The sequence below is a fragment of the Quercus suber genome, unplaced genomic scaffold (genome assembly GCF_002906115.3).
Source record: "Quercus suber isolate HL8 unplaced genomic scaffold, Cork oak 2.0 scaffold_73, whole genome shotgun sequence".
Lineage (NCBI taxonomy): Eukaryota > Viridiplantae > Streptophyta > Magnoliopsida > Fagales > Fagaceae > Quercus > Quercus suber.
Window position 1 is genome coordinate 1,376,154 of NW_027069538.1, and position 17,171 is coordinate 1,393,324.

Below are 17,171 nucleotides of genomic sequence, written 5' to 3' on the forward strand. Positions count from 1 at the left end.
GACTCGACCGATCAAGAATCATAGAAATCAGATTCTTAGAAGTTTTAAACAAGCCCAACCCGTGGAAACGTTTAGGGTTTCATTCTAATTTGTCCACATATAAAAGGGAAATCCTAGTTAAGTTTTTGGGACTTTTGAAAGACTTGTGTGTTACTCTTTGTGAGGTCTGAAGGGTTTTGTACCTTCTAACTACACAAAATCTACTGGAGCAAGATCTATAATCAAGTGGCAGTAGAACCTAGTTGCTGCAACAAAATCATTACTGTTGGTGATTTGAAACCTTTGAATGGGATCTCAAAGTCACAAATAAGGGAGCTTGTATTGTAAAATCCAAGAAGAGAAGGAGTTCGTGAATTCAGAGCTTCACGTGGTCGTGTCAGTAAGTTACTACATGAGGTAGCAATAGATTTAGGTTAAATCTTTTGTAAAAACTAATTCTCTTATTGTGGATTTACTTTATCTTGAGGATAGTCAGGTCAAATTTTTCCCAGGTTTTTACCTTGAAACTTTATTTTATGGTTTTCTTGGGTTATCATATCATGGTATTATTTACTTTTTCACTTTTATGTATGATATTATATATGCTTGTTTAACCTAGATCTGAATAATAAACCTAATAATTAACTTGGTTAATTAATTAAGTTAAACAAATCGGTTATAATTTCTTAATCGGTCGAGCTTGATTGAAATTGACTCCCTTTTTTTGCAGTCAGCTGAACTTGAAGCTTGAAACCTATACTTTTAAGCATTGCCTAATACATAGACTAGACATGTTTTGTTCTCAATTTACCAACACAAATAAAATATGATTCTAAATATTTATTCCTAAATCTTCAAAACCTAACATTTTTGTTAAGTGCGACATATAGATTCTTGAACCTAAACTTAAAAAATATAAGACAACTCAATTACAAATTTATTATACTACTATGTAAAACTTTGAATGTGTAATACTTCCAAGCTACTTAAAACTTTATTAAATCTATCTAAAATTACTTCTACCCATTCTATTTAGATCTCATTTGAAATTGCTTCTAATATGTTTAAATTAATTATATTTTCTTAGAAAAACTTATGCTAAAATAAAAATTACACTCCCTAAGTTTGACTAAAATTCATTTCAGTCTTCTAATTTTACTTCTGTTTAATCGAGTCTTCTAAGCTACAAATTTAATCAATTCAGGCATTCCTTCCAATTCCATTAAAATGTTTTCATTAAAAAAATATTTTTCTCAAATGAAAAAAATCTATAAATTTAATAAAAAAATATTTTATAGATTTTTTTATGTTTGAATTTTTTTTTCAAAATATTTTTTCATTAGTTAATTGCATACTTAACAGCAATATTTTAATGGAATTGGATAAAATGCCTAAATTAAATAAATTTGAAACATGGAGGACTCAATTGAATGAAAATAAATTTAAAGGACTGAAATGAATTCAATCAAACTTAGAGGATGCAATTAGCAATTTAGCCAAAAACTTATTATTAGTTCAAATATAAATTTTAATGAAAAAGTGTACCATGTTTTAGAAATTGGAACATCCAAATGCGGCCCGAAAATCTTACAAGGTCTACTCAATGATGGTATTGAAAACCTAAAGAATTATCACAATCTTAACTTATGCCCTCAGGATACAATGTTCTAGAATGAAGAGCATCTTTGAACTATAAGTGCATAGGTATTTGCAAAGATAGAAACAATGTCTATTGTTCTCGACCATACATTTTTATTGAAATAAAGTTTAGAAAATTTCGTTATTGAATTACATTTTCTTTAGGCTAAAATGCAAAACTGATCCTATAACTTTTTTCAGATTTCATTTCAGTCCTTTAACTTTGCTTTCGTTCATTTTAGTCCTCTAAATTTTAAATTTATTCAATTAAGGCATTTCCATTAACTTTTGTTAAAATATTTTAAAAATAAAAAATCTGGAAAATATTTTTCAATCATTAATTGATTTTTTTTAATTTAAAAAATTTGAAGAAAATTTTTAAAATTGAAAAATTAACCACAACATATAACAAAAGTTAATGGAAAAGCCTTAATTGAATAAACTTGAAAGTTAGAGAACTGAAGTGAACAAAAGTAAAGTTAAAGGACTAAAATGAAATCTAAAAAAACTTAGAAGGTCAATTTTGCATTTTACCATTTTCATTATATTCTTAACATGCATCACAAATTTCGTATCAATCGGATGCTATTTTATTCGATTACAAAAACTTGTCTTTTATACATAATTCTAAATTGCAAAAAATATATATGTATATATAAATTTAAAAATTTGATAGATGATGTAGTTATATATCCTTGATCATATTGAAAATTTACAAGTATGGAGATTATTAAAAAAAATATAATTCAAATATGACTTTGTGAAAATTTACATGTAATAAAATAAAATATTGAATATATATAATACTATTCACGAGTCTATTATACTATTTCATTTAACTTTTATCTTTATTTAAAGTACTTTTAGCAAAAAAATTTCAATTTCAACAAAATAAGCAGATCTCAAACAAACTTTTACTCTTGTTAGAATTTGATCTAATAGGTTGGCACCCCTTGGAAAGATCCAACAAAAAAATCCAGGGTTTAAACCCCCCCTCTCCCCCCCCCCACCCACCCACATTTTAACTATCAAATTATCAACAAAAAAAAAAAAAAAAATAGTTAGATTAAATTCTAAAATATCAAAGAAACGAATTTTAATTCTTTTCCAAGCTAGCAAAAATTAAAATTATTTAGGTTAAATTACACTATCCTCTCTTAAGGTTTCACAAAATAACAATCAATTTTTAGCAAAAAAATTTTAGTTTCAGCAAAATAAGCGAATCCCAAACAGACTCTTACTCTTGTTAGAATTTGATCTAATAGGTAGGCACCCCTTGGCCTTGGGAAGATCCAACAAAAAAAATCCAGGGTTTAACCCCCCCCCCCTCCTCCCATGTTTTAACTATCAAATTATCAAAAAAAAAAAAAAAGTTAGATTAAATTCTAAAATATCAAAGAAACAAATTTTAATTCTTTTTCAAGCTAGCAGAAATTGAAATTTATTTAGGTTAAATTACACTATCCTCCCTTAAGGTTTCACAAAATAACAATCAATTCCTAAATTCAACTTTGACTTTTACACCATTTATAGTTTGAATTTTGAACAAAATTTAGATCCAAATATTTTTGACGCTATCTTACTCAACCCATTATGTGACGAGTTATAAATTTATTCTTGAAGCTATCTTGCTCAACCAATTATGTGGTGAGTTCTAAATTTATTCATGTGTTTTATTTAAACAAAACACATTACTCATTAACAAAGTCATGTAACTAAAATTACATATAAATAGTTTCTTTAATCACCACATAATGGGTTGGAAAAAAATTGTTTCAAACTTGTTTGAAGCCAAACTTGAATTTTTATGAACTAAATTGCCTTTTGTTAAATAGAACCTTCTTATTTTATCTTTGGCTTAATACTTTAAACTATTGTTTTGACCTAGCTTTTTTTGCACCAACTACAAAAATACCATTTGCCCTTAAAAGACAACGAAGTTTCAATGTTACCCTTGGGGTTTACTTGAGATTGTCTCTTATGGGTTTCGAATTTGAACAAATTACCAAAACTAAATATGATTAATAATAAATTATAATGAAGGAGAAGAAGAAAGCAATTGGTTTTGGTTGGTTAGGGGTGAAGAAGACTTTAAAGATAAGAATTGGTTGGTTTAGTTGGTTACATTTAATTATGGTTGCCAAGAGTTATATAGCTCAGTTGGTTAGCATTTTCTAGTATGCCCTTGACATTCAATATTCAATTCCTCTCCTCTCCATTATAATTATCAAATTATTACAACAACAAGAAAATAAAAACTATGATTGACAGAAGTTAATAAATGTATGAGTTTTTCAAAAGAAAAACAGAGCATTCTGTTAGAATTATTACAAGTGCAAGGGGATCAAGATTATAATCTATTATATTTAAGGTAATTTTTAGGAATAATCTCTTTCCAAAAAAATTTGGGACAGTTGTTTTCTAAAATCTCAAAAGAGATTGATATAATTTACTAAATTAGTAAGCATTGATTACATGATTTTCACTCTTTCTAGTGATACATAACTCGTGGAAATTGGAAAACCATCTATATCACCCTCCTTGACCACTTATTATATGAGTCTATTATCAAACTCACACGTCTAACCTATCAAAGGCTAAAAAGCGATTGTATTGAGGTCACGAGTGTGCTGTCTGTTGTCTCCCTCCGACCTTGTCAAACAATTAATGAGAAAGCGATTATCCTTTTTTTTTTCAAATAAAAATTATGTTGATGAGATAACTATCAACCATGACTACAATGAGATTAAACAAGCAAGTTGCATATTCATTGTTCATTCCCTTCATTGGATGGGTAACAACTCAGTACTAGGATGAATTCTATCTCAGCGAAGGTTTGCATCTTAGGGCTCCCATTTCTCTGTGAGTCTACTACTCATTTTTGCTCGGCCGAATTTCAAAAGTGTATATAAGATTCTTTCAAAGTCAGTGTGATAAGAATTAGATGAATCAATAACTACAAGTTTATATATATATATATATATATATATAGAGAGAGAGAGAGAGAGAGAGAGAGAGAGAGAGAGAGGGTGTTCCAAGCTACATCACCCAATAACTTGTTATTGAATTTATATTTTGAAAATCCCATCGCTGCATTATATGTTCTATATATTCTTAACATACATGCTAATTTTCATGCTGATCAGATGTTATTTTATCATTCAATGCATAAACTTATTTTTTATACATTATTTTAAACTACAAAAAAGTTGAATTTAAATAATTAATCGATAATATAGGCTATTAATTTTAAAAAGTATGAGATGTACTTAAAGATGGTGAAGAGGTTTGGAGGGAAAAATCTGGAATTTGGCAAAGTTGGGGAACAGTATGCATTGGATCTCAATCCATTCTTAATGCCATTGTGCAAGGTGGATAGGAAGGGCTATAGGTCTTTCACATTTTGAGTTTGGTGATTTTTTTTTTTCATTAGATTGATTTGACTTAACTTCGGTGATATGGTGCCACATTATGTTATGTGCTTTGAATCCCAATCCATTCTAATTGCCATATTGTGCAAAGTTATATAGCCTAAGACACCACCTAACTTAAATTGGGTGATAATAATAGTACATATCAATCATATACTAATGACTATACTAATATTTTTTTTGTCGATAAGAACAGGATTAATACAAACGGAATTAATACAAATGAAAGTCGAGTCTTAATGCGATTATAAGTGTTTTTCACCAACAAAAGAAAAAAGATAAATTGCAAGTTTGAGTATGAGAGAATCAATTTCTAGGATAAACTGAAGCTAAGATTGCTTAACATAACTTCTTTTAGACCACTCAAAAATGGAAGCTATGATCCCTAGACACCTATATAAAGATGAAATTAAAATTTGTATTTGATCCATTGAATTTGGATGACAATGCTATGATCATGGCATCGCCAACAAGCACTCCAAAATTTTCAAAGCTGTTCGTACTTAATTTGTTTGAATTCAGTCTCTCCTTAAAAACTGACAAAACACAGAAAGCAAGAATGACAAGGACATCGCCCTCCACGACAAACAAGAGAGAGACCCATGCCAACCAATCCACATTCAGATCCCTCGTGTGGGTTGGGCCCCCTAAGGCCCACTTTCAAGACCCCCAAACGTGTGTAGTTCTTTGGATGCTACCACCTCTCTCTCTCTCTCTCTCTCTCTCTTTCTCTCACTCTCACTTTCACTGTCACACCCTTCCTTATCTATGGAAATCTGAGACACAGACACCACACGTGTGTGTCATTAATAAGCTGATGCTGATAGTACCTCTAAAATTTCTCTCACTGGTCAGACTACGGTCTAGCAAATCCTCAACTTTTCAAACAAGTATTATTTTTCTCCGTACTGTTTCCTGTCAAAGTTCATAGTTGTCCCAGCATATTTTTGTTTGCAACTGCTCCATAGTCCATATACCAACAAGAATAGTTGTTCTGCAATGCTTATCAACTCGTCCTTTCTTTACAAATCTTCGAAATCTATGGGTCAGACAGTCTCGTGCATGTTGTTAAATGGAGATGAGATTCATAAGAATGTAAATGTAAGTGCATTGAAATTTCATCCATTCATCTTTTCTATTTATCTAAAGAAGAGAAAAGTTTTTTAGATTGTAAGTGCTTTGAATTCTTTTAATCTAATTACCACAGGGAACAAAAAAAATATGTTTTATATTATTTTCTCAATTTAAATCAAAATATGATCTTTCTTATTCTTGTTTGTTCATACGTTTTATAAATTTTTGTATGGTACTTAATTATACAAGATATATGAATTAAAATTCCTTAAATTCATGTAATTTTTTATACATTTTAAATGGGGAGGGGGCCTTTAATATTTTCATTGTAATGCTATTTTTTTTTTCATTATGCAACACCAAACCAAAAATTTTGACATAATATCCACAGTTGTTTTTCTATCAAACAAATAGTCTACCCTTAAAAGACTGCTATTGCAACAAAAACTGCTATGGCTGATACTGCAACAAAAACTGCTATTGCGATATTTTATTGCTAGAAATTTGTAGTTGCCAAACCATTCAATTAATTGTAATCCATACTTATTGCCATATTGCAATAACTAGTTTCGTTACAACAACATTTTAAAAAAAATATAAAAAATCATTCGTTGAATTGATTTTACTACATTGATACTTTTTGTTGCAATAATTTAGTGCCATGGAGTAATAAGATTTTACTGCAATGACTTTGACTTTATCCCAACAAAAAATTTGATTGCAAGAATAGTTTTTTTTTTTTCCTTGTAGTGAGAATCATAAATAAGAGGCAGGCAATGGCAAACGTGATGAAAGAGATACCATTGAAAGTCGAGTAAAAGACATAGAATATCGGTTTCGAAGTAGCTATCACTGATGTTCCAGCTTCAACTGCTGTGCTGAAATTTTCATCAACAATAACTTTTCCACGTGTTTGCCAAAGGCCACCCGGGGGTTAGTACCTCGTTAGCAAGTGAGAACTAAACTCGAAATAGCCACCACCATTGTTGCACACGGATTTTCTTCTATCCAATCACCATGATATTTCCAATATTACATCAATCAATTCCACAATGTAATTCACACTTATTACCACAATTGCAATTAATGACTAGTTTTGTTACAATTACATTATTTTTAAAATAAAATTAAGTAGAGTTAAATTACATTCTAAGTGTTCGTTTGGCATGGATAAAATTTCTTAGTTTATTTTATTATTCAACTTATTTTTGCTATTATTTATGAGTCTCATTGCATTTTTTGGTACTATTCACGAGTCCTATTATACTATTTCATTTAACTTTTATCTTTATTTAAAGTACTTTTAGCAAAAAAATTTCAATTTCAACAAAATAAGCAGATCTCAAACAAACTTTTACTCTTGTTAGAATTTGATCTAATAGGTTGGCACCCCTTGGAAAGATCCAACAAAAAAATCCAGGGTTTAAACCCCCCCCCTCCCCCACATTTTAACTATCAAATTATCAACAAAAAAAAAAAAATAGTTAGATTAAATTCTAAAATATCAAAGAAACGAATTTTAATTCTTTTCCAAGCTAGAAAAATTAAAATTATTTAGGTTAAATTACACTATCCTCCCTTAAGGTTTCACAAAATAACAATCAATTTTTAGCAAAAAAATTTTAGTTTCAGCAAAATAAGGAATCCCAAACAGACTCTTACTCTTTTAGAATTTGATCTAATAGGTAGGCACCCCTTGGCCTTGGGAAGATCCAACAAAAAAATCCAGGGTTTAACCCCCCCCCCCTCCTCCCAGTTTTAACTATCAAATATCAAAAAAAAAAAAAAAGTTAGATTAAATTCTAAAATATCAAAGAAACAAATTTTAATTCTTTTTCAAGCTAGCAAAAATTGAAATTATTTAGGTTAAATTACACTATCCTCCCTTAAGGTTTCACAAAATAACAATCAATTCCTAAATTCAACTTTGACTTTTACACAATTTATAGTTTGAATTTTGAACAAAATTTAGATCCAAATATTTTTGACGCTATCTTACTCAACCCATTACGTGACGAGTTATAAATTTATTCTTGAAGCTATCTTGCTCAACCAATTACGTGGTGAGTTCTAAATTTATTCATGTGTTTTATTTAAACAAAACACATTACTCATTAACAAAGTCATGTAACTAAAATTACATATAAATAGTTTCTTTAATCACCACATAATGGGTTGGAAAAAAAATTGTTTCAAACTTGTTTGAAGCCAAACTTGAATTTTTATGAACTAAATTGCCTTTTGTTAAATAGAACCTTCTTATTTTATCTTTGGCTTAATACTTTAAACTATTGTTTTGACCTAGCTTTTTTTGCACCAACTACAAAAATACCATTTGCCCTTAAAAGACAACGAAGTTTCCAATGTTACCCTTGGGGTTTACTTGAGATTGTCTCTTATGGGTTTCGAATTTGAACAAATTACCAAAACTAAATATGATTAATAATAAATTATAATGAAGGAGAAGAAGAAAGCAATTGGTTTTGGTTGGTTAGGGGTGAAGAAGACTTTAAAGATAAGAATTGGTTGGTTTAGTTGGTTACATTTAATTATGGTTGCCAAGAGTTATATAGCTCAGTTGGTTAGCATTTTCTAGTATGCCCTTGACATTCAATATTCAATTCCTCTCCTCTCCATTATAATTATCAAATTATTACAACAACAAGAAAATAAAAACTATGATTGACAGAAGTTAATAAATGTATGAGTTTTTCAAAAGAAAAACAGAGCATTCTGTTAGAATTATTACAAGTGCAAGGGGATCAAGATTATAATCTATTAGATTTAAGGTAATTTTTAGGAATAATCTCTTTCCAAAAAAATTTTGGGACAGTTGTTTTCTAAAATCTCAAAAGAGATTGATATAATTTACTAAATTAGTAAGCATTGATTACATGATTTTCACTCTTTCTAGTGATACATAACTCGTGGAAATTGGAAAACCATCTATATCACCCTCCTTGACCACTTATTATATGAGTCTATTATCAAACTCACACGTCTAACCTATCAAAGGCTAAAAAGCGATTGTATTGAGGTCACGAGTGTGCTGTCTGTTGTCTCCCTCCGACCTTGTCAAACAATTAATGAGAAAGCGATTATCCTTTTTTTTTTCAAATAAAAATTATGTTGATGAGATAACTATCAACCATGACTACAATGAGATTAAACAAGCAAGTTGCATATTCATTGTTCATTCCCTTCATTGGATGGGGTAACAACTCAGTACTAGGATGAATTCTATCTCAGCGAAGGTTTGCATCTTAGGGCTCCCATTTCTCTGTGAGTCTACTACTCATTTTTGCTCGGGCCGAATTTCAAAAGTGTATATAAGATTCTTTCAAAGTCAGTGTGATAAGAATTAGATGAATCAATAACTATAAGTTTACATATATATATATATATATATAGAGAGAGAGAGAGAGAGAGAGAGTTGTTCCAAGTTACATCACCCAATAACTTGTTATTGAATTTATATTTTGAAAATCTCATCGCTGGATTATATGTTCTATATATTCTTAACATACATGCTAATTTTCATGCTAATCAAATGTTATTTTATCATTCAATACATAAACTTATTTTTTATACATTATTTTAAACTACAAAAAAGTTGAATTTAAATAATTAATCGATAATATAGGCTATTAATTTTTTATCATCTTGAAATTTTGCAAGTAATTAGAATATATGAAAATAATGTAATCTAGTAGTGGATTTTTTAAAATTCACGTCCAATTAAAAAATATTGAATAATATAATATTTTTTAAAGTTATATCAAATGTAATTTTAACCAAAATTATTTATATATATATATAAGTGGTATTAGTAATGGATTTTTTTTAAAGCGATATTACTCTAATCATAATGTGACTTACCAATGATTATGTTACAATCACAAAAATAATTATGCCCTTAAATTTTCTTTATATGAATTATATGATATGAGAGTGTCAGGCCTAGACAATGGCACAATATCCTATAGGGAACCAAAAACTAATATATTAATTCTTTCTATTCAAAAACTGATATGAGAGCTATTTAGTTAATTTGTGAAACTAGTTTCCATCAATTCTCTTTTGAAGGAGACTCGGAGATTGTTATGAATTCTCTTAGGCATAGAGATATGTTTCATTCTTCCATTGGTCACCTCATTAAATTAGTTTGTAACTGTCTGAGATCATAATGGAATTAAAACTTGTCCTTGTCTGCAATTTCTTTCTCTGGTGAACTCACTTAAAAGAAAAGGATTTATAAAGAAAAAGAAAAGCATCATCATGTATATTATCAAGGATAGTAAATCAGTCATAACAACATTATTCATATCTGGAGAACAGAGTCACAAACTCCATTCAAACCATAGGTGAGAAAAATGCCTTGTTCTCTGGGCTAAATTATTTGCAACCACATTATCTTGCCTAACAATATCAAAGAAGGAAAAGTTCTATAGAGAACTAGCAAAAGATAGTGTATCTTTAATGAGGTGACCAATGGAAGAATGAAACATATCTCTATGCCTAAGAGAATTCATAAAAATCTCCGAGTCTCCTTCAAAAGAGAATTGATGGAAACTAGTTTCACAAATTAACTAAATAGCTCTCATATCAGTTTTTGAATAGAAAGAATTAATATATTAGTTTTTGGTTCCCTATAGGATATTGTGCCATTGTCTAGGCCTGACACTCTCATATCATATAATTCATATAAAGAAAATTTAAGGGCATAATTATTTTTGTGATTGTAACATAATCATTGGTAAGTCACATTATGATTAGAGTAATATCGCTTTAAAAAAAATCCATTACTAATACCATTNAAGGTTGGGACAAAGGCTTAGCCGCCCAAATTGAATACTGCGAATCCCAATAGATCAAGCGGTCCAGATGAAGGTATTGATTCCCTGAAAATAGATCAGGACCCTTGGATCAAGAGTGGGTAGGGTACATCCCATGTGACTAAGACCCACATGGGGTGTCGTTGATGGGCAAGGCATGGTGTTGGTTAGGGCTTTAATTTGATCAAAGATTGGGGAAGCTATGTCATATGGGCAAGGTCAAGTCCCATGAGCCATTGCCTTATATCATGGGAAGGTTTCCTCTCGAGCAATTGACTTGTTCTCATTATTCAGCAAAAAAAGATAAAGAAAAAAAAATTGACTTCTTCTCATTTATTTGGTAGTCTTAACTTCTGTTTGGATCTTGAAAAGAAAAGGAAGATAATTAATATGCCCCCCAAAAAAAAAAAAATCACAACACTTAATGTAACATGTTGTAATTGGTTTACATTACTAAAGCGAGATTAGTAACACTACAAAAACTCGGGCTATAGCCGCTTTTAAAAAACATGGCTATAGCTCCTAAAAACGAAATTATAGGTCAGTTTGGTCTATAGCCACGTTTTCTATAGTCGCATTTTTAGACGTGGCCTAAAACTTGATATGATGTTACATTAAAACTTATTACCTTAACAAGTTATGAAAATAGAAAGATATATATATATATATATTTCTCAAGCTTTGCTTAGTTAGTTAACTCAAATGGAAAGTATGAATAAATTTATATAGCTAAGGTTGTATTTGTTTTGACGTAAAATGTTTTTTGACTTTATGAAAAATAATTTTAGTATTTTGTTGTGTTTATGAAAATATTCTGGAAAAAAAATTCAGACATTTGGTCCATATGAAAAATAAAATAAACTAATCCTATTGAAATATTGAACTAAATATAAATATTTGTTCATAAAGAACACAAAATTTGCCATACATGCATTTATCATTGTTCAATTTCGCAAAACCTAACGTAATGAACAAAAAATCCATGATATCAAAATATAATCTCACAATAATCCAACCAACGTTGGATTAAATTAAGCACAAAAAGAAAAAAAAATGTTCTAACAAAATTATCATGCCAAAAATTCGCAGCCAATTTGAAAATTTTATAGCATCAATTCCAAATCTAAAAAATGCAAAAGTTAATTTTAAAAATAAATGGAGAGGGTGGGAGAAGCAAATTGATAGAGAAGAAGGCGAAGAAGATGGACTTGTCACCACGATGACTACTATTAAAAATTGCCACATTAATGTGAATGCTCTAAGAATCCTAACCCTAAAAATGAGGCGTATGCAAAGGTTAACCTCATTCCTTAGTTAAGTACTTACGTTTTACTTAAAAACACAAACAAACTATCTAATAGGCCTATAATGATTTTGGTTTTGTAAACAATAAAGAGTTAGGAAAGAGAGAATGAGCACATAAAATCATATTAATAAACAAACCCTATTGGAACTTAAAAGTGAATTAAATTTATCTTTCAGCCTATGAAGTGTCTCTATAGAAAAATTTAAATTTTATGCTAGACAGACCCACATTTACTTTTAAGAGGTGATGCTAGTCCTTCAAAGTTCAAACAAATGTTTCTTTTCTTATTATATATATGTTAACTTTAATATTGTGAAATAGCCCTATATTAGTCAACTCGATTGTCATTGTCAAATGTTTTGATTATACTCAATGTCTGTTACTTTAAATTTATAATTGAGTTATGAACAATGAAAAAATATTGGTTTTTTCTTCCTCTCAAATGCTGTCTACAACCGTATAACCTGTAAGATTTCGTATCATCTAAGAATTAGTTCCCTAGAAGGCTATATTTGAGGAAGTAAGTTTATAATCTACTTGAGGGTTTAACAACAAATTTTTATTTTCATTTTTATATGAATAAGAGATTTGATTCTCACTGAAAACTATACAACTCAAAAACAACAAGCTTTTTGCCTTGTACTGATTTTCTGTTTTTTAGGTTTTTTCAATTTTCTCCATTTCTTTTTAATCATGTTAGGATATTTTCAACCATTTTGAGTGGAATTTAATTTTTAAATGTACATAACGACTATTCACAAACCATATGCTGATATATATGCATTAATGCAGCAATCTAAAGGAATCAAATCTGAACTTGGCAATTCCTAAGTCATCGTCTTAGCCAATTGTTCAGTAAAAAATTGGTACATAAACTAAGAAAGGTGGTTATAATATTGCTATGAGAGTATATATACTAGCATTTACAACCATTTAATGTGCTTAACTGATAAGGCGCTTGTAATGAGACTTGTGTTTTCGCAACACAGCAATGGAGATAGAAGTTCAAATAAGCTGGATATAATTGTTTCAAGAAGGGCACAATAAGTTGGTGCTACAGACTATACTGCATGTTGTGCTATTAATAAGCCCTAAGAAGCAGTAGACTTTTTCATTGCTATTGGAATTTAGAAGCTTTGTTTCCCTGTTCTTGTACAGCTATGGTTTGATTTATTTTCTACAGTAGTAACATTGCTCCAATGGGTATGAAATGAAATGGTATATTTGGTTTGGGCTAATATAGTTTGACAGTGGGTTTTTGACGATGCCTTATATACTCATCTATCCCTTGTTCACTAACAAAAATGAAAAAAAAAATTATATATAACTTTACCACGTGAGTATATAATGTAATAATCTATTTAAAACCATTTGAAGGCATGATTTAGTTATAGGAAGTTTTTGTAATCCATTATACTTACGAGTCTAAGAATGGTAAAAACGAGTAGTATTAGCAATTCCCTAATACTTAGACAATCCCACACCCTGCGTGATAATGTTTACATGGGTGGGGTAACAACGACACAGACGAACTCCCATTTTTGCTTATACAAAAAAATGTAATTCATCTATTTTTTTTTTTCTTTATCTTTTTTTGCTGAATAATGAGAACAAGTCAATTGCTCGAGAGGAAACCTTCCCATGATATAAGGCAATGGCTCATGGGACTTGACCTTGCCCATATGACATAGCTTCCCCAATCTTTGATCAAATTAAAGCCCTAACCAACACCATGCCTTGCCCATCAACGACACCCCATGTGGGTCTTAGTCACATGGGATGTACCCTACCCACTCTTGATCCAAGGGTCCTGATCTATTTTCAGGGAATCAATACCTTCATCTGGACCGCTTGATCTATTGGGATTCGCAGTATTCAATTTGGGCGGCTAAGCCTTTGTCCCAACCTTGTCCCCAAAATGTAAGGACAAATGCCTCAATTGTGTTGTTCATGTGACAAACACCATAGCTGCCATGTCTAAGTTCATGCATTCCGATACTATGCCCTATGTTGTCCTTTCCACTCTCTTTTGTGGTGCGTGTATCTACTTTCTAGCCAAAAGGGAATTAATTTACACTCCCAAATAAAAAGTTTTGGTGAGGAATAAAATTTCAGAAAAGACAAAAAAAAAAAAAAAATTCAAATTGTCTCTTATCAAGTTATTTTGGGAAGGTGGTTTACGGTTGTTTAAAATAATTCTATATTATCATTATTTCTTGTCGAGAATTTTATCAATTGTTTGACAAACACATCAAAAGATAAACAATATGATTTATTGCACTAAAATGTCAAAGTAGAATTTTTTTTAAAAAAATTATTCTAAATGTAAACAAAATTAACCTTCATTTGATTATATATTAAAATATTAATATCCGAATTTTTTAATATAAATGGAAAAATTCAATCAAAGTCATAATATAAGTATTTCTTATAATCTACTTTATTTAAAAGTGCATAATGTGTCATGCACGCGCTTATGTTGGAGATGGTAGTCTTATTTTTCTTCCACTAGACAGTATCTATTGCCTTTATTACTTTCTTTCCGTCTACAATTCTATATAATACCTTTGAGTACCATTACACCTAAAATACACATTTCTCTACCTTTCCTAGCTAGCAATTGTGCAAACTCATCGGAATATAGAGAAATTCATTGTCTAGTTGCCATAGACATTTCCGGCTGTGCTCTCTCTTAAGTTTGATAGACAACTTTTGAAGAAGTATCAATCAATTCTTGGGTTCAAAATTTGGTTGAAATATTTGGTTTCTAGGCAAAACCTACGTGGTTGGCTTAAGAAGTGGGAGACAACAGGGTTTGAGTTCATCCAAGATCGTTCAGAAATGGAGAAAAGTATAGCGTTTGAGAAAGACCTTAACCTTGAGGCCACAGAGCTTAGATTAGGCCTACCAGGCACCAAGGAGTCAGAAAAGCAAACACTGAGTGCCATCAAGAGCAACAAGAGAGTTTTGCCCGACATGAGTGAGGAGTGTGGATCTAAGGACAATTCTGATGTCTCACATATCAAAAAATGTGACCAAGAAGTTGCTCCACCTGCCAAGTAAGCAATTTTCTTCAATTTTTATGTTAAAACCCTATGTTGGGTATCAAATTAATTACATGTGGTATAAGTTCATAGATTTAATATTAGTTAGCTTGGTTTTAATGATTGTATATAGTTGTTGTATTTCTGGGTATGCTTTGTTGTGATTTATGGGCTAACATGGTCGATGGCTATGTGTTACTGTAGGGCACAAGTAGTGGGGTGGCCACCAGTGAGATCTTACAGGAAAAACTGTTTCCAAGCAAAGAAAATGGAGGCTGAAACCACTGGCATGTACGTGAAAGTTAGCATGGATGGAGCTCCTTATCTAAGAAAGATTGATTTGAAGGTATACAAAGGATACCCAGAACTGCTCAAAGCCTTGGAAGACATGTTCAAGTTCAGTGCTGGTAAGCATCTTATTCTTTAATTTTTTTTTTTTTTTTTTTTGGGATAAGTCTTATTCTTTAATTAATATATAATAGTGGTAGTGGTAGAAAATATTATATTTTAAATATATAAAACTGAGATTTTAATCTTCAATTTGTTTGTACTTTGTTTAGGTAAATATTCTGAGAGAGAAGGATACAGTGGATCAGAATTTGTGCCAACTTATGAAGACAAAGATGGGGATTGGATGTTGGTTGGAGATGTTCCATGGGAGTAAGTTCTCTCTATATATCTCTCTCGCAATTTACAATTTTTTTTTTCTCCAAGAAAACCAAAAAGAAACAAAATCTAATAGTTATTTTTCTTTCAATACAGTATGTTCATCTCTTCATGCAAGAGGATGAGAATCATGAAAGGGTCTGAAGCTAGAGGCTTGGGTTGTGCTGTGTAAACTGTAAAGTCTCACTTTAAAGCCACTAAGAAAGGATGGAGAAGAGAAGGAAATCTATTTTGTTCAAGAGATTGTGCTGAAGAACTTGGATGTAGATCTCCCTCACCTCAGTTGCAAAAAGAAAAATTGAAAAGGGGAAAAAAAAAGTGCATGTATAGTTCGGCATATTTGCTTTTACAGGGATTGTACAAAGTTTATGAACATTACCTATATGTTCTACAATTTCCTTTTTCCAATTTCCATGTATTAAGGGGGAAAAAAAAAGCTTAAGCTTTCCCAATTTTTTATCATGAATAAATCATATATACTATTTTTGTCATTGTATTAACAGATTAATATAATTTTGTGAGACACACAAGTGACCACATGAGAGAAGGTTGTGTTTTTGCGTGGGAACAAATGATATAAGCATCGCTATCCTTGATCAAAATCCTTCATGATCAAAGTATGTATGTATGTATGTACATATTTTTAGAGCCTTAATTTTTTAGCTTAATTAGATTTTTATACAACTTATTTTTGTAAACAAAATAATTAAGATAAAATACTTATTTAAAAAAAAAAAAAAAAAAAAAAAAAAAAAAAAAAAAACTCAACCAGACACTATTTATCTAACAACATGTACGTGGAGGATGTATATAGCTCGTGTCCACCCCTGACTCATATATATTACGACTATCAATTATCAAAATCCCTGAATACTTTATATGCTACGAAATATTTCATGTTATAGGGATATAAACAATGCTCAAAAACTCGTTTGGTGGTGCCAAATAGGAATTTCTTGTGATGTTGTAGGAGAATCATCATTTGACAGATTTAAACAAATAGAGCTCGCCCGGTCACAACTTTTGAGAAAGTTCTCTCCTAAAAATTAAAAATAATTCTGTGAAATTTTGATTTAATTTTTGTTTCCAAGAATTATGAGGTAGCATGAGCTTATGTCAGTTGAATTGAAATTAAACCCAAAAAATAAAATCTGTGGTCATACTTTTTGCTTTATTACAAATAATAAGTTAATAACTA

At 30.3% G+C, this 17,171-nt stretch overlaps 1 protein-coding gene across 1 annotated transcript; it reads left to right on the forward strand.

Annotated features, from left to right (window-relative positions):
* Window positions 1-14,827: 14,827 nt before the first annotated feature.
* On the forward strand, window positions 14,828-16,464 carry LOC112037337 (auxin-induced protein 22D). Its single transcript, XM_024070148.2, has 4 exons — window positions 14,828-15,322; window positions 15,512-15,714; window positions 15,868-15,967; window positions 16,070-16,464. Exons 1-4 carry the CDS (start codon window positions 15,105-15,107, stop codon window positions 16,143-16,145), a joined length of 597 nt encoding a protein of 198 aa, XP_023925916.2. The 5' UTR covers window positions 14,828-15,104; the 3' UTR covers window positions 16,146-16,464.
* The last annotated feature ends 707 nt before the right edge of the window (window positions 16,465-17,171 follow it).